Raw genomic sequence first — 23420 nt, forward strand, 5'->3', positions numbered from 1 at the left:
CTGAATTCTGTTTCTGGAAGGTTGCCTGTCTCCACTTCATTTAGTTGTTTTTCTGGGGTTTTATCTTGTTCCTTCAACTGGTACATAGCTCTCTGCCTTTTCATCTTGTCTATCTTTCTGTGAATGGGGTTTTTGTTCCATAGGCTGCAGGATTGTAGTTCTTCTTCCCCAGAAGCTATTTCTTTCTTTCTTTCTTTCTTTCTTTTTTTTTTGGCCGCACAATGAACTCATTTGGGGAACTTTATTTTTTTTTAACTTTTTATTTTATATTGGAATATAGCCAGTTAACAATGTTGTGAAAGTTTCAAGTGCACAGCAAAGTGACTCAGCCATACATATACATGTAACCATTCTCCCCCAAACTCCCCTCCCATCCAGGCTGCCACATAACATTGAGCAGAGTTCCTTGTGCTATAGAGTGGGTCCTTGTTGGTTATCCATTTTAAATACAGCAGTGTGTCCATGTCAATCCTAAACTCCCTAACTATCCCTTCCCCCCACCCTTACCCCCTGGTAACCGTAAGTTCGTTCTCTAAGTCTGTGAGTCTGTTTCTGTTTTGTAAATAAGTTCATTTGTATCATTTGTTTTTAGATTCCGCGTATAAGGGATATCATACGATATTTCTCTTTCTCTGTCTGACTTACTTTTCACAGTATGACAATCTCTAGGTCCATCCATGTTGCTGCAAATGACATTATTTCATTCTTTTTAATGGCTGAGTAATAGTCCATTGTACATATATACCACATCTTCTTTATCCATTCCTCTATTGATGGACATTTAGGTTGCTTCTATGCTTTGGCCATTGTAAACAGTGTTGCAGTGAACATTGGGTTGCATGTATCCTTTTGGACCATGTTTTTCTCCGGATATATGCTCAGAAGTGGGATTGCAGGGTCATAAGGTAGCTCTATTTTTAGTTTTTTAAGGAACCTCCATACTGTTCTCCATAGTGGCTGTACCAATTTACATTCCCACCAACAGTGTAGGAGGTTTCCCTTCTCTCCACACCCTCTCCAGCATTTATTGTTTGTGGATTTTTTGATGATAGCCATTTTGACTGGTGTGAGGTGATATCTCATTGTAGTTTTGATTTGCATTTCTCTAATAATTAGTGATGTTGAACATCTTTTCATGTACCTCTTGGCCATCTGCATATCTTCTTTGGATAAATGTCTGTTTAGGTCTTCTGCCCATTTTTTGATTGAGTTGTTTGTTTTGATGATATTAGGCCTCATGAGCTGTTTGTAAATTTTGGAGACTAATCCCTTGTCATTCACATCATTTGCAAATATTTTCTCCCTATCTGTGGGCTGTCTTTTCGTTTTGTTTTTTATGCTTTCCCTTGCTGTGCAAAAGCTTTTGAGTTTAATTAGGTTCCATTTATTCATTTTTGTTTTTATTTCCATTATTCTGGGAGATGGATCAGAAAAGATATTGCTGCGATTTATGTCAGAGGGTGTTCTCCCTATGTTTTCCTCTAGGAGTTTTATACTGTCTGGTCTCACATTTAGGTCTTTAATCCATATTGAGCTTATTTTTGTGTATGGTGTTAAAGAGTGATCTAATTTCATTTTTCCACATGTGGCTGTCTAGTTTTCCCAGCACCATTTGTTGAAGAGACTGTCTTTCCACCATTGTGTAGTCTTGCCTTCTTTGTTGTAGATTAATTGACCATAGGTGCGTGGGTTTATTTCTGGGCTTTCTATCCTGTTCCATCAATCTATATTTTTGTTTTTGTGCTTTCTATCCTGTTCCATTGATCTATATTTTTGTTTTTGTGCCAGTACCATACTGTTTTTATGACTATAGCTTTGTAGTATAGTCTAAAGTCAGGGTGCCTGAGTCCTCCAGCTCCATTTTTCTTTCTCAAGATTGCTTTGGCTCAGAAACTATTTCTTATTCAGCATTTCATTCTTTCCGCAACACCTACTTCAGCACTCAATAGTAATTGTTCAAACATTTCTGAGTTCTTCTTTTAATTACAAACCAATGTATAGAAAAGAAACGGGAAAATAACTCTATCTACTGGTTCATAAGCAATGTCTTCACGTGCTATACCTTATAGGTCCAGGTCCTCTTCAAGTACCTCTTAGTATATATCCTTACCTTGATTTCTTGTGGTTGCTGTAGAATCATCAGAAAAGGGTTGGATGGCAGCATCCCATTCAAAATACATCTTTGCCCATTTTACTGGCAATAGCTGGTGCTAACAGAATGAGGATGGGAAGGATCAGGAGTAAGGAAGGAAATCCTATGAAAGCTTAATCAGCTCCTACTGCCTAACTCTTTGTCCAATACCTTGGCATTCCCTATCCCTAAGGCTTAATGGTACTATGTTTCTGGCATTAGTCAGACTCCCATACTCACACCTAAGTGAGGGAGGATAGGTTAGCTTCTAGTTTCTGGCCTTTTTCTGGGGCAATTGGGAGAAGCAAAGAGAGATTCAGATGCTTTCATGAGCCTGTTGTACTGGAGGGACCTTGGCTGTATCTGTTTCTTGGGGCAAAACTCACAAAAGGAAGAGAGGCTTGTTCAATAAAGTCTGAAAATTTGTCAGTATTCCATGAACACTATTGAAAGTCTGGAGGTATTCTATTAACAATCATGTAGAAGCCTGATGAAATTACAAGGGTGCTTAAGCACTCAGGCACACTTGCTTTCCTCACCTATTAGCTGACATTGAAGACAGGAAAATTTTGATCAGGGTGATGCCTGCATTATGTTTTTCTTTTGTTTCTTCCCTATTAAGTGAGTTAGGATATTTATAACATAAAACACAAGAGATTTAGGACTTTGAGGGTGAAGTTGGGATTAAATAATGTGTATAGCAAACCATTCCAGATTTAGTGGGTTAAAACAACACTAATGATTTATTTTGCTCTTGAATCTGCAGTTTGGCTAGGACATAATGAGAGCAGCTCACCTCTGTTCCAGGTGGCATCAGTTGGCACTGCTTGAAGGCTGGGAGTGAATCAACGGTTGGGTGCTGGAAGCATTTGACATTTCACTCACTATCTGACAGTTGGTGCTAGCTGCCAGCTGGGACCCCAGTGGGGTTTTCAACCAGAGCACTTACATGTGGGCTTTCTATGTGGTTTCTTACTTTCTTCACAGCATGATGGCTGGGTTCCAAGAGCAAGTGTCCCAGAAGGGTCAGTTGGGTGTCTCTTTTTTATGACCTAGCCTAGAAAGTCACAAAGCATCACTTCTGCTCTAGTTATAGGCCCATCCAGATTCGAGGGAAAGAAAGATGGACCTCACCTCTGGATGGGAAGAGTGTCAGCATCATAATGTGAGGAGACCATATGGGAAGGAATATGACATCAAGATCGTTTTGGAAAATACAGTCTGTCACGACGGCTAAGGAGTAGGAGATAAGGCTTTTAGGATAAGAAAGGCTCAGAAACCTCTGGAAACAAAAGTCAAATCTCACAAGGTAAATATTTTTCTCCCCTTAAGAAGTCATCACCACCATGACCACTACCTGTGTTTATTATAATGGTGTATGAGGATGGGATAGAGTTGGAGGAGGCTTGGGAAATCTTTGTAATTTGGGGGCTTATTAAATCTCTGGTAAGGACATGCCCTGATTTCCACGGTGGAGTGTAGGCAAAGTGCACATAAAATCCCCCTAAAATTCAACTTGTCAGTGGCTGCTGTGTTCATTGCAATCACTTCCAAGACAATGGGGGCTATGTTCACTAAAATGGTGTGTTACTTATGTATTGCTGGATAAAAATTACCCCCAAATGTAGCAGCTTAAAACAAAAATCATTTACCATCTCACAGAGCTTTTGCGGGTCAGGAATCTGGGAGCAGCTTAGCTGGGTGGCTCTGGCTCAGAGTGTCTCAGGAGGTTGCAGTCAAAGTGTTGGCTGGGGCTCCAGTCATCTGAAGCTTGACTGGGGCTGGAGGATCTGGGCCCAAGATTGTTCACTTACATGGCTGTTGGCAAAAGGCATCAGTTCCTCCCTGGCTGTTCATAGGAGGCTGTGGTTCCTTGCCGTGTGGATGTTCATCTCTATGGGGCTTCCTGATTGTCCTCAGGACATGGCAGCTCCTCCCAGAGTGAGTAATCTGAGGGCAAGGCTGCAGCCACGATATCTTTTATGACCCAGCCTCAGAAGTCATATGTCATCAATTCTGCCACATTCTATTTGCTAGAAATAAGTTATTGAGTACAGTCCACACTCAAAGGGAGCAGGATTAAGCCCCACCTTGTAAAGGGAGATATATTATGAATTTATGGATATATTTTAAAACCACCACAGCCTAGGTGAAGGCAAACTCCAGACCTTTTAACCATGGTACTTTTCTGGAAAGATCAACAGATTCTAATATTATGATGTAAATGATTATAAAATACCAATGATGCAAATAAGGTGATATTGGTGCAGGAATATACAGACTGATTTATGGAACAGAGTAAACAGCCAAGAACTTAGCATAAACATGCCTTTAGTATGTGATAAAGATGACATCTCAATTCTGTGGGTAAAGGGTCTGAAAATTATGCTAAAGCAACTGGTTACTTATTTGGGGAGAAAAGTTAATGCACAGTGTAAAGCAGAATAAATACACAGCACACGATGGAATAATAAATAAGTTCCATGTGAAATTTTAAACAAAAGGCAGCAAGAACAAAATATGAGTGAACATTTGTATAATTTCAGGATTTACTATAAAAATGGAAAAATCACAAAGCAAAATTTGAATACTGAACTCCATAATAATAAATCTATATATGTATATGTATATGTATAAGCATTAACAAAATTTTGAAATATTTTCCACACATATGATAAAGTGTTGACATAGAATACAAAGACTTAAAAATAAATCTTAAAATTCTTTAAGAATCTTAGAAAAACTCACAAAAATTTAAATGGCTATAAATATATAAAAAGATCAATTCATAAACAAATGTAAACTAGATAGTTGCTATTGTAAAACCATCAAGTTGACAAATGATAAGAGAGAAAGAAAAAGAAAGAGAAGGAAAGAGGGAAGGAGGGAAGGAGGAAAGAAGAGAGGGAAGGAAGGAAGGAAAGAATGAAGGAAACCAGTCCAGTGTTGACCATAAAATTATAAGGCCAGTACTTTTGTGAATAGTCTGTGGGAGTACAAATTAGTAGTCTTTCTGGAATGCAATTTGGTGATGTGTAAGTAGGGGGTTAAAATATTTTAACCTTAAGGAAGTAATCAGAGTTACGCACAATTTATTACGCACGATATAAGGCTGTTTATCACAGTGATACTTAGAATAGTGAAGAATTGGTAGCCATCTAAATGCCAATACAAATAAATAGATATGTTATGAGAGCCATGTTTTAGAAGGCTACTTCAGCATGGCAGATGTTTGTGTTACAAGTTAGAGAATGAAGCAGGGTATAAAAGCTCCTCATAATATAATATATGAAATGTATAAAGTACCCAAATATTACCTGAGGTGGTTTTTTTTTTTTTATTGGAATCAGCCTAGGACTTTTTTTAAAAAAATTTTTATTTATTTATTTTTGGCTGTGTTGGGTCTTCATTTCTGTGCAAGGGCTTTCTCTAGTTGTGGCAAGCGGGGGCCACTCTTCATTGCGGTGCGCGGGCCTCTCACTGTCGCGGCCTCTCTTGTTGCGGAGCACAAGCTCCAGACGCGCAGCAGGCTCAGTAGTTGTGGCTCACAGGCCCAGTTGTTCCGTGGCATGTGGGATCTTCCCAGACCAGGGCTCGAACCCGTGTCCCCTGCATTGGCAGGCAGATTCTCAACCACTGCGCCACCAGGAAGCCCCCTGAGGTTTGTTTTAATTGGTGGGGTTAGAAATGATTTTTAATTTTTTTTCTGTCTACTTTTATGTTTTCCAGTTTTTCTAAAATAGATGTCACTATATTTAAAAATGGAAAAATGTTATTTTAAAAGTAGAACTATAAGAAGACAGATTGGCAAGAATGGAGAAAGGAAGGTCTCATATCAGTTCTCCCAAACAACCATTGGTCCCTTCATCCCCTTCTTGAAATTTCCCATTTGTAATGAGAAGAAAGTGGAATGGAGATATTGTTTCTAATTTTAAAGTCACCATTTACACTTTTTAAAATTACAATACATACCAGATATATATGTCTTATATTTTTACAACTTCTCAACACTGATTGGTCTCACAATAAACATTTCCCAAGACTCAGTCAATAGAAAGGAGAAAAATAAGAGTTTATGAGTGGAAACTTGAAGAATCATTATTGCTCTTAGAGGGAATCTCTTTTTAGTTACTCCACAAATATTTATTGAATACCCAGTGTATGCAAATCTCTGAATAACATTGTGGGGAGATACAAGGAAATAGAGACATTATTTGCCATCACTTGAATGAATTCATTAATTCAATAAATATATATTGAGTGTTTAGCTAGGCACTGTTTTAGGCCCTGGGGATAGATCAGTGAACAAAACAGAAATACCTGCCCATCAAGAGTTTACTCTCTCTTATTATTATTATTATTTTTTTAGCCACACCACGTGGCTTGAGGGATCTTAGATTGAACCCAGGCCCTCAGCAGTGAAAGCACTGAGTCCTAACCACTGGACTGCCAGGGAATTCCCCTACTCACTCTTATTTTAAATGATACTATCTTACTTTCAGGAGCTTACACTATACTTGGGAGCTAGATATAGGAACTATTCTATTTCCTAGTAGTAAAGGAAAGTAAGTAGTAAATCCAGTTCCCCAAATGTTTATGTCATCTAATCCCTGAGTTTATCATTTTCTGAAGAATTATTTCCTGCCATTTACATGAGCCCAGAAACTCCCACGTTTCCAACTTCAGTAAATGTCTCTACATTACCTTATTCAGTGCATCTTTCAGCTCCTTGTTTCTTATACTGTAGATCAAGGGATTCAAGACAGGGGTGACAAAGATGTAGACAACAGACACCACCCAGCCCATTTCTGGGTTGTAGCTGGAGCTGGGGCGTAAATAGATAAGGCTGCAGCAGCTGTACTGGAGGAGAACCACAGTCAGATGAGAAGAGCAGGTGGGGAAGGTCTTGGGCCGTCCCTCTGCTGAGTAGATCTGCAGGATGGCAGCCACGATGAAGAGGTATGAGATGGAGCTCAGGGAAAAGGGAATGGTAAGGATGATGACACTGACAATGAAGATCATGGCTTCCTGCATTCGAGTATCTCCACATGCCAACCGCAAGATCGGGAATACGTCACAATAGAAGTGAGGGATTCTACTGTGGCCACAAAACGGCAGAAGGAAGATCAGAATTGTCAGTTGTAAGGCTGGAATGAAACCAAGGACCAGGGCTCCCATAGCCAGCTGGGTGCACAGCTGCCATCTCCTGAGGAAGGAGTAACAGAAGGGATCCTGGATAGCTACAAACCGATCATAAGCCATGATCCCCGAGAGGATGCAGTCAGCACTGCCCAGAAAGACAAAGAAGAACATCTGTGTGCCACAGCCAGTGAAAGAGATGAGTATTCTCCCCAAGGTCAGGAAGCTGACCAAAGCCAGAGGGGCAACAGTGGAAGAGTAAAAGGTCTCCAGAACTGCCAGATTGGCCAGAAAGAAGTACATGGGTGTGTGGAGCAAATGCTCTGCTCAGACAGTGAGAAAGATGGTGGTGTTACCAATGAGACTTCCAATATATATTAGCAAGAAAGCCACAGAAATTAACATTTGCACCTCCAGGATGGGTGAAAATGGGTGAAAGTGGAACTGGATCTCTATGGTTTGGTTTTCATCCCCCATAAAAGTGGCACATTGGGTTTTCTAGGACAAAAGAAAGAAATATATTAGGAAGGAAAGTGCTGTGTGCTTTAGGATGACGGCGATGATACTGTTTCAGCACCTAAAGCTTTAATAATTTTAAAAAAATTTTATTGAAATATAGTTGATTTTCAGTGTTGTGTTAGGTGTACAGCAAAGTGATTCAGATATATATAGATATATCTCTCTATATATCTCTCTATATCTATATATTCTTCTTTTACATTCTCTTCCATTATATTGTAGGTTATTATAAGATATTGAATATAGTTCCCTGTGCTATACAGTAAGTCCTTGTTGGTCATCTATTTTATATATAGTAGTGTGTATATTTTAACCCCAAACTCCTAATTTATCCTAAAGCTTTAATAATTTTAAAAAAATTTATTTATTTTTGGCTGCGTTGGGTCTTCGTTGCTGCACACGGGCTTTCTCTAGTTGCGGCGAGCAGGGGCTCTCTTCGTTGTGGTGTACGGGCTTCTCATTGCGGTGGCTTCTCTTGTTGTGGAACATGGGCTCTAGGTGTGCGGGCTTCAGTAGTTGTAGCTCGCGGGCTCCAGAGCGCAGACTCAGTAGTTGTGGTGCACAGGCTTAGTTGCTCCACAGCATGTGGGATCTTCCCAGACCAGGGATCTAACCCGTATCCCCTGCATTGGCAGGTGGATTCTTAACCACTGCGCCACCAGAGAAGTTCAAAAAGCTTTAATAATTTTGAAGATGAGTTTATGCTGGGCAGGCCACTCTCTATCTTTGCTTGTGTTGGTCAGCTCACATTTTCAAGAGAGTTGGCTGAGGTTAACTGTAAAGTCTATCACTATGAATAAGAGTCAAGTTAATTTGCCCCATGTGGCAATTGAGCTCAGGATTTTGACTTCATTTTTGTTTTGCAAGGACAAGCTGAGCTAAAAACACTGAGCCTCTAAACGTATACATTGCCTAGCATTAATATACTGGCCATCAAATATAAGGTCGTAATGATCTTGATTCCAAGACCTATAATATACATCAGGGTCATATTGTCCCGTATAAAAGATGCTTCATTTTTCTCTGAAGGATTATTTTCCTAGAGAGAAAAAGAGGTCAGCTTGTGCCAATTCAGCAGCACTGAGCATGATGGCTTCATTATTGTTTTGTGGTTTCAGAGAAAGCTCTGAGCCTTCTAGTACATTGGCCCTTAACTATAGGCATAACACTCCCATAGCTTTTATAAACTTTCTTCATGCTTCTCACCAAGAGTAAAGCAAAGTACAGCAGTTTTGGAAACAGCACCAATACAGACTTCTAGCTTTGGGGAGTTTCTAAAAATTCTTCTCCCCATCACAACTGGACAATGCCCACATTCTTCTAGATGGTAAATCAAGTACAATGTCTTGTACATCTTTCTAAAACAAACTCATTCTATTTTTATGATAATTTGTTTTATATATGTCTTATTTCTCCTAGATATATAATCTCCTGCAGGATAAGGACTGTATCTTGTTCCTCCCCCTCTAATGCCTACTATGGTGACTAATAAATGTTTGTTGAATGCATAAGTAATTCATGTCTTTTTCACGGCCTGGGTAGTTTTTTATTTAGGCAGAGCACACGGTCTTGTTAAGTGTGACCTAGTGTTCATGGATGGAAAACCTTCCTTTTACAAGCCTGCTACAGCTTAATTCCTTTGTGTTTAGAAAATATGGTCACTAAAAATGTGCCCATCTTATTAGCACTCATTAGTTAGACTTTAAATAATTTAGTGCTCAAAGCTCCAACTGTTTTCCTGTATGAGGAAAATAACCGCCCTCTCCATCTCCCTGAATCTCTGCTTGAAGGAAATCAGGCTGATGTGCATTTCTGGTCTGGGCACTGCCCTGCTCTGGGCTGCACCACTAAAAGGGACTGAACACTGAATGTACGGCATTTTCTAGACTACTGGGAGTAGATTAGGCTAGAATAGACTCTCAAAGGGAAACTAGAGAATTTAAAACAACAAGGGTCTTGTTTCAGGTGCTTTGTCACACAGACAAACCTTCCTCCCACTCAGAAATCATCACATAACAAGTCATCCAAACTCTCATGTGTTTTGTTCATTACTGCTTGGACCTGGGTCAGGGTCATTCTCACAGGAAGGAAGTTTAGACATTTACCTGAAGGGTAGGATTCTAAAGGCCTTGTAAAGACTCTCATTCATAAAATTAATTTTTTCCCTGGTAAAAAGAAAATTTACCCAGCTAAAATAAAAATGTGAGCTAAGATGGATGGGGGTGGGGTGTACATTAAGAGGGTCAGATATGATCCCGTTGTATTGGTCAACAGCACCTTACCTGATCTTATTTGCCAGAATCAATTCAGCTTCTTTTTCAGGCCCTGGAAAGAGGGAACATTTTAGAGCACTGTGCATTTGGGGGAAGAGAGTGACGTAAACCTGGCGTAAACCTCGGTGAATGACTAGATGTCTTCCAGCAACTCAGTGACAATTTGTCAAAGACCACTTTATACTTTGTCAACATATTTATGTTCCACTAGCTTATTTAATTTTGTTAAAATGTTCAGCAGGTAGGAGGATAGCTATTAATACCTCCATCTTGTGGTTGCCGTATAGGAAGTGTAATTAACTTGACTCATTATCTTGCAGGGATTTAAAGGTGGAAGAGAGGCTAGCATTTAGATCTACCTTGTACGTAGCAATGATTACATAAATCTTGGCTTGATTTTTGTCACAGGACCATGAACCATCTGTGATCTTGTCATTGAATACTCCGAGGGAACGCAGGACAAACTGGTGAATGGCTTTTCCCAGGGCATGGCTCTCATATACACGGAAGCATGACCTTAAAGATACTAGAGGAAAAAATAAATAGAATTCCACCCAGAATTTCTAGCTAATTCCCTGAATCTACAAGATGTCTATGGTTAGGGCTACTCTAAAAATACTACTGATTCAAATAAAAATTACATGGGTGGGCTTCCCTGGTGGCACAGTGGTTAAGAATCCACCTGCCAATGCAGGGAACATGGGTTCAACCCTTGGTCCAGGAAGATCCCACATGCCGCGGGGCAACTAAGCCCGTGCGCCACAACTACTGAGCCTGCGCTCTAGGACCCGCAAGCCACAACTACTGAGCCCGAGTGCCACAACTACTGAAGCCCGTGCGCCTAGAGCCTGTGCTCTGCAACAAGAGAAGCCACTGCAATGAGAAGCCCACAACGAAGAGTAGCCCCTGCTCGACACAACTAGAAAAAGCTTGCGCATAGCAACAAAGACCCAACACAGCCAAAAATAAATAAATTAAAAAAAAAAACTTACGTCAAAATTCTGTGGTGCTGCCAGTCTTCCAGATTTTTGAAAATATTACATAAACCAGAGAAAGACATAATTTTTATTATTCTAAGGAGTAATTAGGATCATTTTGTTATTATAAAGAACTCTGAATGGTATAATCTGTATCTTTACTATAATCTGTATCTTCATAGTTGGATCTTAAGCACACAGGTAAGGAATCTGACACCATAAAAGGCAGCTACAAGAGATGCTGGGTTTGGCTGAGAACTTACCTTCCTCTAGAAGGATGCACCTATCTTCTAATCCAAGCATAATTTCTAACGATTTCCCACAGTCCTCAAGCCTTTACAGCTCCTGCAGGGATCTTTGGCACTAATCTCGCAGATGTTCCCAGATCCCTGCCCACAAACAAGTGCCAGGTTGTGGCATACACCTTGTCACTGCTGCTCCAGCTCAGAAGTCAGGCTCACCTTCAGGAATTTCTGTTAAGGCAAAGCACCTCTTCAGCAGTTTTGCATCTTGCTCTGATTTAGTTGGAGTGAGGCATTCCCCCTTCAGAGCCGGGTCACTGAAAGTGTTTCACAGTCCACAGATAAATTTACATCTCCAACAGTGATTGATAGCCCTTAGAAATTCAAAGCAGGAAAAGCAAAAAGCCTTTATTAGTCACTGTTTAGTAGCTTTTAAAGAGCCTAGTTGACTTACTTTTCTTTGGTACTTTGCCTTGATGATGTCATCCCCCTTATTGTTTTAAAAATAGTTCTTAGGTACACCTGAAACTAACACAACATTGTAAATCACCTATACTCCAATAAAATTTAAAAAAAATGAAAAAGCTATAAAAAAATAGTTCCTAGGGTGTTATAGTCTGATAGTGTCATTAAGCCAGAAGGCAACAACCAGAATCATCTGTCATTTTTATTAAAAAAAAAATTAAATAATACAATATCTAGTTACCTAGATGGTTGAGAGACTGGGTCAAACACCTGATTATTTTGATGCAAGCCCTTTGAAATTTTATGTGATGAAGGCAAGATTTTGGATTAACAGAATATCTCATTGCTTTTCAGATATTCTTAAATTATGTAGACACAACTCTAGGGTATGTCTTTCAACTTCTGAAATCATTACTGTTTCTTCTCTCAAGAATTGGTTTGATATCACCATTACCACAGCGGGATGCCACCATTATTTTCAAGGGACTCGAAAATTTACTTTATTATAAAAGGAGTAAGTTGGAGGAAAAAAAGGTGAACAAATTCTTGTGGATTAAAAAAATACTCATTTAAAAATAATATAAAGTATATGTAAAATATGCATATTTCACAATATGCAATGTTTTCCAGGTTCTCTTGCATTACTCTTTTATTCTAAACACCATCTTGTGAAGTTGAGATTATCATTCCTGTTTTACACATGAATTAATAGAAGCTCACCCAGGCTAAGTAATGTATGGTACTTGAGACAGGACTGAAATCCAGATTTCATAACTTGAGGTCCTTTTTCTTTTATTATATTAAGCTGCCTTTAATTTGTATTACTGTGGCTATGATGATTGTTACTACTTGTTATTGATATTAAACACTATAGGTTTAATTTTATTAAAAGTTCTTTCAAATAAAACTTTCTTTTTCATTACATGTTTCTCTTGGTCATATAACCCCTAGAAGAGGATCATTTCCAAGGTTGCTTGGCTTATAAAGCATCTTTGAATTAGAAAAAGATGCTTCTTTTTCAAGTTAAAAAATTAAACTAGCAAATTATTTGCTTTTCAATAGAATTAGAACAAACATGAATTCCTTCTGTATAAAGTATGCAGATCACAATCATTGAACATAAATAATAAAAAAATTGAATTTTTTTTTTTTGCCACGCCACGCAGCATGTGGGATCTTTGTTCCCTGACCATGGATGGAACCCGCGCCCCCTGCAGTGGAAGCGTGGAGCCTTAACCACTGGACCGCCAGGGAAGTCCAGAAAAGTTGAATTTTTAATTACAATAAATACTACTCAAATTACTAGGATATAATACTTTCTTATAAATACACATCTTGCTTTCATGGAGATGAAATTTTTATGATTATTTCAGTGCTTACTGGTTCTATCTCATTTTTTTTTTATCTCATTTTTTATAGAAGTCATCACTAGATTTGACAGTCTTCTTTCTTGTGCCATTGTAGACCTTAAATTTTTAATAAATATTAAATTTGAGAAGCTATGCTCTCTACTAGCAACTGGCATTGACAAAGTTAAACATGAGAGTTAAAAAATGCTGAGAACTATGTAGCATTTGAAAAGGTGTCTAGTAAATTATTACAGTAAATTTATTGCACTGTTAAAACAAATTTCATACCAGAGTTTAGAAAAGTATTTAAGGTTCTAACTCCTCATATACTGAGTTTACTTCAGCATCACATTCTTTATTGTGTTCATCATTCAATTTCAATCATAAATTTTTATATATGAGTACAGTGGTTTACTTTTTCATAATTCTTTAAATTATGCAAGTCAACTAGGATACTGAAAAGGCCACAAAGTTTTCTTAGTAGTATAAATCTTTCTTTGAAAAATAATATTGCTGTATCCAATAGAGAAAAACAATAAACTGATTTGACACTACATTTTAGATAAGAGATTAACTGTGGGATTCACAATTCACAGTTGAAATGAGTTTGCTCTTTTTTTTTTCTTTTACTTTTCTACATCGGCAAAGTTGGCATAAGGTTCAGAGTCTCTGAAAATTTACTGGACATCAAATATATATATATATATATATATATATATATATATATATATATACCTGTGTGTGTGATGTATTTTTTTTGTAGTATCGCTGGTTTGTTTGTTTTGAAAGAACTTATTTTGTCCTTTCAATTGCTTCCAAGAGCATTATGTATAATGAATTTTAGTGCCTGCCTCATATTGCCTAAAAGATTAATATACATAAAATATTATGTCAAATTATAACTTGGAAAAGTAAATTTAAAAGTAGATATTTTCTAAGGCATATCTTTGGCTTGCATTCTGGAAACTGTATTCTTATTTATATCATCAGCAATTTTCTAAAGAGCATTGTATATTGCCTTTACTGTGTTTTTAGAAACATGGCAGCAAACTCACATTTTCTATTATGTATTTGACAATAGCTCTGAATTTATATTTGGTAAATGTGTCTTCAGTAGTTTCCAGGATTTTGTTGGAATTGAAAAATAGTTGTTATAGCTCTTGGTGGATATAAAAGTTCAGTGGTATCAAAGAGAGTTTTGCTATGTTGTCTACTTGTAGAAGATCTTCTATTTTAATCTATTATGTATTCCATTCAAATTTGTACAGTTGTCATATATTGCATCCACTCAAATCATTTTTATCTGGAGTAGGCTCTTTTTTTTAATAAATTTATTTATTTATTTATTTATTTATTTATTTATGGCTGTGTTGGGTCTTCGTTTCTGTGTGAGGGCTTTCTCTAGTTGCGGCAAGTGGGGGCTACTCTTCATCGCGGTGCGCGGGCCTCTCACTATCGCGGCCTCTCTTGTTGCGGAGCACAGGCTCCAGACGCGCAGGCTCAGTAGTTGTGGCTCACGGGCCCAGTTGCTCCGCGGCATGGGGGATCTTCCCAGACCAGGGCTCGAACCCGTGTCCCCTGCATTGGCAGGCAGATTCTCAACCACTGCGCCACCAGGGAAGCCCTGGAGTATGCTCTTCTTGGCAGACAAAAAAGAAAAAAAACTCAATGCATCCAGTACAATGTCTATTATATGTAAGTCCCCAGTAAGTAGTACCTTTTATTATCCAATTATAAAATCTCTCCATATTCTGACTCATGTATTAAATATTAATTGTTTATGTTATTTTTCTGCTTTGTGGCTCACTGTTATCCTATTGTTTAAAAACAAAATCCCTACTTGCCATTCAAGACGCTTTATAAATTCTTTTCTTGCGTCTTAAATTCCATTAGATTTCCCAGAAGAATTCCAATTTTGCTCTGCATGCTAATCAAGCTATTTCCTACATTGGTCCTATTCTTTCCCACCTCCATGCCTTTGTTCATCTCATTATTCCACCCCACTAGAACATACCCCATGGTCACTTCCTGTCAAACTCCAACCTATCCTAACATTCTTAAAGAGGTATTTTCTCCATAAAGTCGTTCCTTATAGCATAATCAGGAACAGGCTTTTCTTTAAACTTATATAAACCTTTCTTATGGCATTCTGTCTCATATTATAGGTAATATTATGTACTTAAAAATTATTAGACTACATGTCTGATTAAAGTCAAACACAATGGTGAGCTTTTTTTTTTTTTAAATTCTACACATGTAGTTAATGGATATTTGTTGAGTTAATTTAAATCAATCTTCGTGGGCATATAAATAATGAGACATCAAAGAAGGTCTAATGATATGGGAAGAACTACTTTAGACTGGAAAGCCTTGATCCTTCATGAGACTCACAGTAGATTTTTGTTCAACAAATATTTGTTTTGAGTATCTTCTTTGTGCTAGATGATACATAAGCGTTTAAGAATGCAATTGACCTGAGAAGTGGAGACAATAAACAGGAACCTAGAGGAACTGTCCCTCAAAGGAGCAGAACTTTGAAACAGAAAAAATTGGGGACTGCTCTTAGTGAGAGGAGAGATTTTAAAAGAAGTAAACTTCATGGGAAAATGGCATCAGTTAATGAGAGCATAAGAAACAACAGAAAACCTAGGCAGGTTAGGTGTAGATGCTGCAGAAGAGCCAAAGATGAATATGTCAAATTACTGTAAAAATTAGAACAACTTAAAAAAAAGAAACCTGTTAGTACATATGTTTCAGGCAAATTGAACAAATCAGGGTTCTGAACTGGATTTTCTCGAGCTCAGAGCCATTGAAGCTTTCAATAGAGAGAAAAGTCAATATAAGGTCAATAGAGAGTTGCCAAAATCCATAAAGAATGCAAACTATCTTTTTCTCCAGAAGACCAGGAACCAGAGACCAGAGCTGCTGCAGAACTTATGTGAAGTAAGACTGAGACCACAGTGGATGTTCTTGGGGTTCATCTTGAAACCAAGATAAGAAGCAGATTTGCGGTGTGCAGGTGGGGGGGACAGAGGTTATCTCCAGATGCAGGAGATCTGCCAATCCTGATATATCTTATGATAGAAAAGAAACTTTGTGCAATGTCGACTTTTCAATTTCAAATGGAGATCAAACAAGCAACTGAAGCTGGATACTCCACAAGTTGTACCTACCAAGTGCATCTGTGGTTTGACTTTATTTACCCTAAAATAAGAAATCTAAGTTTTATAAAACCATTACACTTTTAATTTTAGCTTTGAGAAGAGGAAACTTGAAGATATAGGGATTTTGGGGGGGAAGAAAAGTAAGCTTTATTTTGTGAGACCCCAGGATGTAAGACAAAAACTAAAAATAAGAAATTATGGAGAGATAGCTTTTAGTTCAATAAAAAAGGAATGTCTAGATTGGTTCTGATTCTGGGCAAAATAAAGTAAGCATCATCTACCCTGTCCCTCCCACTGAATGCGGCTATAAAACTTGGACAAAACGCAAGGAGCAGCCATTTGGGGACTCTGAAAAGCAAATAGATGCAGGCAGTTTGGGGAAGAAGACCAGAATTAAGTACTACTCAACTGGTGGCTGGTTTATCCCATTTTGTTCCCTCTCCAGTATTCCTTGGCCTGGACTCAAGGCAGCCTGAAACCCAGAAGTGGGTTTTGACAAGGATAGACAGGGCTCCAAGAGAAACCATCTGGTGCAGACTTGAGGAGTGAGAAGGGAGCTGCTGGTGGTGACAATGGCAGCAGTGGGAACCAAAGGCACCTAAAACTCCGAGGGAGGGTACTTCCTTCTCCAATCAAAGGACCTGTTGTCCTAGAAGGTAGGTGAACCCCTGTCGATTTCTCCTCTCCCATCTTCCTGCTGCTTGGACTCAGACTTGGGTGCTGTCAAGGGAAACTCCCTTCAGCATAGGGTAAATAAAGCCTCAGCTTTCTGACCAAATAGGAGAACCTTAGGGAACTGGAAAGTACCAGGGAGATTTTGGAGAGGGAGGAACTTAGGAAAATGACCTGATAAGGTTGTTGATGAACTCCTGGGCTCGCCCCTGAGCCACATACTAGTGGAAATGATTCCAAACAGCATACTAAAGACTTTGAGAACTGAACTAACAGATAAATCGCTTTTCAGGTGCCAGATTGGCCACTGGGTGGAACACATGTGGAGCGTATCTGAATATCACATTTTCGTTTTGAAATATCACTTATTGCTGAAAATGGAACTGACGTTGAAACTGCAATGTAGAGGGGTAGTGGTGGAAAGAGAATTTCCCATGCTTTGACTCTAATAACCAGAGAAATTACTGAGACTTGTGGTGATAGTAACCATGCCAACCCTAGTCTCCCAGAAGAGAATGAGGATGGGGAACAGATGGTAAAAATTTGGGGATAGCTGTGAATGTTGATCATGTCCCAGCTGGGCCACTTTCTAGAGCAGTGGATCTTAAACTTTATTATGTATCAGAATCACATGGAAGGCTTGTTAAAACTCAGGTTGCTGGACCCCACCTTCTCCAGTTTCTGATTAAGTAGGTCTGAGGGAGGGCCTGAGAATTTGCATTTGTAACAGGTTCCCAGGTGATGTGGATTCTCCTGGCCTTGGGAACTCCACTTTGAGGATCGCTGTTGTAAAGTAGCATTGCAGAGGAACCAGCTTGGTTCCAGGTGCATATTATTTATTTATTTATTTATTTTACAGTTTATTTTTAAAATTTATTTATTTATTTATTTTTGACTGTGTTGGGTCTTCGTTTCTGTGCGAGGGCTTTGTCTAGTTGTGGCAAGCGGGGGCCACTCTTCATCGCGGTGCGCGGGCCTCTCACTATCGTGGCCTCTCTTGTTGCGGAGCACAGGCTCCAGACGCGCAGGCTCAGTAATTATGGCTCACGGGCCCAGTTGCTCCGCGGCATGGGGGATCTTCCCAGACCAGGGCTCGAACCCGTGTCCCCTGCATTGGCAGGCAGATTCTCAACCACTGCGCCACCAGGGAAGCCCCCAGGTGCATATTATTAATTGGAATAAGTGAGAAGCCAGAAAGACTCCTCTGTGATTTAACATTTTTTGTCTAGCAATTATGTGTTTGATATTACACACACGCACACGCACAGTTTGACCCCTAACCCTAACTCTAACCTCCAGGAACAGCTCCTTCTTCAACTTTGCCTTTTTTTCCTTCATCTCCTGCTTCTCCCCCACCCCCCCCCATCTTCACTCCTCATTCTCTTCCTTCTCCTTCTTCTCTAGCAACTATTGTATTCAGTAGTGAAAGAATATGTATAATTTCCCTGACCTCCAGGAACAACTCCTCTTTATCTCCTTCCCCTCCCTCTTCCTCTTTCCCTTCCCTCTTCTCCTTCCCCTCTCCCTACTCTACTCCCTCCTTATTTTAGATACAGTAACAAAACATAGTTGGAATTTTCATGAGAACAATTAGAATTCTCAGCAGAGTGATGACTCAGAGGAGGTCACAGAGTTTCTCTCCAAAGAATTATTCACAAGTTGTTGCAACATTGGACACTGGGTTCCATTGCCCATAGATACTATAATACCTTTTGGCCCCTTTAGCAGTTAGCCACATATTCCTGAATTTTCCAGGTGAAAAATGGATCTAGGTGGGATTCACTGATTCAGTTCCAGTTTTTGTAAACTGAACTTATGACATATATCCATTAAGATCGATCAATCTCTAGAAAATCAAACTAAAGGGCCCTTTTATTTGCAATGAAGCCCACCCACATCAACATTGGATGCTACTATTACACAATCAGGCCTCTGTACTTTTTTTGTTCTTGGAATTTGGAAAGAAAGAGACAGAACTTGAGAAAGATTACAGATGAGCTAGTTTTAGCAAGTTCCATGAGAAAGAGGAAAGAATCTTTTTGAATGTCAAGAAAGAAAACAAAATTATATTTACAATCTTTCTGACATCAAGAAACAAAGTATGAGTTTGTTCTAATTCTTTTCATAATTGTCCTTTTTAGAAAAATATCCACAAACAAAACTTTCTCAACCTACCCACATAAACAGCATCATAACAGCATATCTGAACTTAATGATCAGAAAAAGTGGAGCAGTTTTATGTACAAAAACATGTCCACTATTTGTATTATTAAAAAACTGGAAATACCTAAAATGTTTAGTTTGGGGAGAATGGTTTGACTCTTTGTTAATCAGCTATTGCTACAAAGATGTTGTATAGCAAACCAATCCCAAACCTAGTGACTTATAAGCATGAATTTATTTATCTACTTAAAAAAATTGTGCAGGTGATTGTGTGCCAGCTTGGGCAGCTCTGCTTCAGGATGAAGGTTGGATAGACTTGGCTTCAGGCTTCAGATTGTGTTTAGATCTTCTGCACATGTCTTGTTTTGGGACCAAACTGAAGGGTCATGCTTCCTGGGGCATGGTTTTCTCATTGTGATACAGGAAGGTAAGGGGATTAGTCAAATCAAGCAAGCATGTCTGAAATCTGTGCTCCATCATGTGTGCTAACATTCCATTGGTCAGAGAGAGTCACATGACCAAGACCGACGTCAATGGAGCCCGCCAATTTACTCTGCCTCCTTTAGGGTACAGCCAGGTTACGTGGCAGAGGGAGAGAGTAATGAATTGAGAATGACAATCTAAATCTACAGCACACTTTTACAATCACATGCTTGAGACAGAAAGGGGGCAGGGCACAGTCCTTAAAAGGATGACATGGCCATTGAGGACAAAACATAAACTGGTTAGAACCAACTAGGTCCAAGATGGCAGACAAGTCGACTTCCACTAGACCTTGAGCCTCATTATACACTCATTGTAATACATCAGCATATGCTAAATGACACACTCACAGGCGTCATGACAGTTCCGAGGCCGACCATAAAAGGCCAAAAAGTGGGTGGTGACTCAGTTCCTGGAAATCTCCACCCCTTCCCCAAAATAGTTGGAATAATCTCCTTCCACTCATTAGCGTATGAAATTACCTAGCCCATAAAAACTAACTACGCCATATTTCGGGGCCTCTCGCCTTCTGAAATGACCCACACTCTGTCTGGGGAATGTGTTTCTCCCAGGGCCGCTCTCACATTCTGAGATGGACCACGTTCTGTCTATGGAATCTATATCTCTCTAAATAAACGGGCTTTCACTTTACTATGGCTCACTCTTGAATTCTTTCCTGTGCAAAGCCAAGAATCCACACTAGGCGGCTGTCCCAGGACTCGCCTGAGACCTGGGACATTACCGTCCTCTGATACCCCCACTTTTCCCTGCAACATGGTGAGATGTTTTCTTTAAAAAAAAACTTTTTATTGTGGGTAATGTCAAAATACCCAAGTGGCAAGAAGAGTTCAATGAATCCCTGGGTGCCCATCACTCAGCTTCAGCAGTCATCAACTCCTGGCTTCCCTTCTTTCATCTATATTTCCATTCACTCCCCTAGTTGGGCTATTTTAACTCCTAGATACCACATACTTTAGGATCTACCTCTAAGAGGTAATTTTTTTTAAAAAGCATTAGCCATAATCCCTTGAACAAATAATTTCTTAAGAACATGATAGAATCTTAGTTATCAAAAACTATGTCTACAATAGGTCTGTAATGACATAGGAAATGAATATAACTTTAAGTGAAAGAGGATAATGTATGACTACAGGTACATTAAAAACATGCTAAACAAGAGATCAAATGGAAATTTAACAAAATGTTAATAACAGTTTTTCTTTAGTAGTGGGAATAAATGTGATTTTTAAGAACTTTTAATTTTTATCCCCTTAAACACTTTCTTTAATAATTATGGATTATATTTATAATGAAAATAATGATGCCAAATTCAAATTTAGACATAAACTTAAATTCCTGGGCAAGGCATCTTACCTATTTGGATATGCAATCTTCCCTAATATTCTTATTACTAGTTTACTGAAAAGGAAGCATAAAAAACTAGAAAGAGCATATACTTGCCATCAGAAGACCTTGGGCAAATCACTCAAACTCACAGAACCTAGGTGTACTCCCCATTTGCCAAATGAGGATAATATAATAGCAAACTAGGAACATTTTGGTCTTGAGGATCAAGTGCACGTGAAAACATTTTGTAAATGGAAACTTACCATACAATTGTAAGATATTATTATTATTTCTGAGACCAGTTTCTCAGCTAGAATCTGAAGGTTGATAACCATGATAACATGTTTTAGACAGCAGGCTGTGGGAAGTTGTCTTGTTCTTTCGTTTCATGTGGTCAGTTGGAAAGAGTACTTGGCTGATGACCGGGTTGGCTTGGGTTCTAGGTCTGTTGTTGTCATTAACTAGACTTGTAACATTCTGAGAGGCCTTTCCACTTTTTTTTTTTTTTTTGTAAAAATTAGGAGGTTGGGTTAGATGATGTTATAGGGTCCTCTATCTATGACAGACAACTGATGGCAAAATGTCAGCATTTGCTTACAGTAATTAGGTTGATTTTTTTACTGTCTGCTGGGTTGATATTCATGCAAATCTGTGCAGTTCTGGTGAGAGGAAATGGACCAATTAAAATGTGGAATCCAAGTTTTCATAATGTAGATGACAGAGTAGATCATGGAGTTTCATATTTAGAACCACACAATATACTGAAACATCATTTTGGGAACTTGTATTGCTGCCTTCAATGTGAGCTGGACTTAATCAGAACATTTAAGTTGGTATTCTACTCCTGTCTCTTACTAGCTGGGTGACCTTGGGCTAATCCCTTAAGTGTCTTGATGCTCCATTTCCCAATTTGACAAATGTGTATTATAATGTCCGTTTCATAGGGATTCTGTTAAGAGGATAAAAATGATAATATTCTTGGAAGAACCTTGCTTATGGAAAAGTACTGTACACATGCAAAGTCTCTACTTTGATGATCAGGGTTGAGTCATCTGAAAGTATAGCATTGCCTCTTTTCACTCATTTTAATGAATGAAGCTGGTAAAGGGAATAACCAAAGGCCATGGGTGTTAAAAAAAAAAAAAGAAAAAGTAAATAAAAGAAATAATTAGTTTCAAAACCTGGAGAAGAACCAGAAATGGAAGCTGGAGTTTTGAAGGTTGACATTGGAGCAAGAGATTTGTCAGGAGACCAGGGCTTCAGCTCAGTGATTATCCACTCCCTGGATTCATTACCCTGAGGCTTATTAAATGGAGTTAGAACCTTTAGGGATATATATGTGGGCATGTTATAATAATTCTCTGATGGCACTGTGTCACCTTAAGGCATAATTATCTGACTCAAGAATAAAGTTGAATTTGTATTAAATTAACTCTAACAAAGAGAACTCTGATAACAACTGGAAACAAAGATTTAGCACACATCTAAATAAAGTATGCCAGTTCTCAAATATTGGGGCCAATAGTTCAGAGATATTTTCTTGTTTCATGCACTGACACAACTCATTTATAAGACTGCACAGTTTATATTCTTTTCCCTCTTTCTCATGTCTTACAAAGCCCTAGTATCCTGATTATTTCATTCCTTGTAATCTTGATGCCTTGGGGAAATAAATATACTTTTTCCCCTAATGGTAAATTAAGCAATTCTATTAGTTCCTCACGGCAGTCCAAATGTCAATCTCTCTCTCTGGAGTGCGCTTCTCCAAATATTTTCCTAGAAAACTCCAGCTCATCCTTCCTCAGGTGCTCCAATGCCACATCTTCTGTGAAGGCTTGCTTGGTTACCCCAGACTGTAATTCACTCCCCACCATGCCTCTCATAGTACTTCATGCATGTTTCAGTTTAGCCTTTGTTGCATCAAATCATGGTGGTTTGTTATCATGTTTGTTACCCCCTCTGGACTATAAGATCTTTAAAGAGAGGAGCATGTCTTTTTCCACAGTTTGGTCTCAAGATCTCATACTATATCTGATGTTGGATATGGGATGAAATCAGAAGAGAGGGGGAGGAACTCAGTGCTTGAACACTTAGTCTAATTTTTGACCTGCATCTCTTCTCTGAAATGGATGTATGCTCAAAAGACAGAGCCAAGAAGTCTCTTCATTATTATTCATCTCTTTTCTTTTCTTGCTTCCTACCATTCCCCATTTCTCCATTCCTTCCTTTCTTTTATCTTCCCCCTATTCTTACCTGTAATAAATAAAAATATCCACAGTGTAAAAATATAAAGCAGTACATGGATTATGACCTAAAGGACAAAATAAATATTCATGATTAGTTGCTTGTACAAATACATAATTGAATAAAATTAAAGGGGGAGAATAGAAAAATCTCCCATACAGTAGAGTTCCAAGTAGTAGATACTTCCCTCTCAGTTTGGGGGAGAATAACTCCCTATTCCTTAAGTGTGAACTTAAGTGGTGACTTCCTTCC

General features: G+C 38.7%; 1 protein-coding gene and 1 pseudogene across 1 annotated transcript; one reads left to right on the forward strand and one right to left on the reverse strand.

The window, feature by feature from the left end:
• Positions 1-23420, forward strand: part of LOC132370834 (olfactory receptor 10V1-like) — an 81275-nt pseudogene that overhangs the window by 13997 nt on the left and 43858 nt on the right.
• On the reverse strand, positions 6827-7747 carry LOC132370013 (olfactory receptor 10V1-like). The gene is given in 1 exon segment (XM_059929734.1): positions 6827-7747. A coding segment is annotated over 1 exon segment (921 nt).

This window comes from Balaenoptera ricei, chromosome 8, assembly GCF_028023285.1.
Source record: "Balaenoptera ricei isolate mBalRic1 chromosome 8, mBalRic1.hap2, whole genome shotgun sequence".
Taxonomy (NCBI): domain Eukaryota; kingdom Metazoa; phylum Chordata; class Mammalia; order Artiodactyla; family Balaenopteridae; genus Balaenoptera; species Balaenoptera ricei.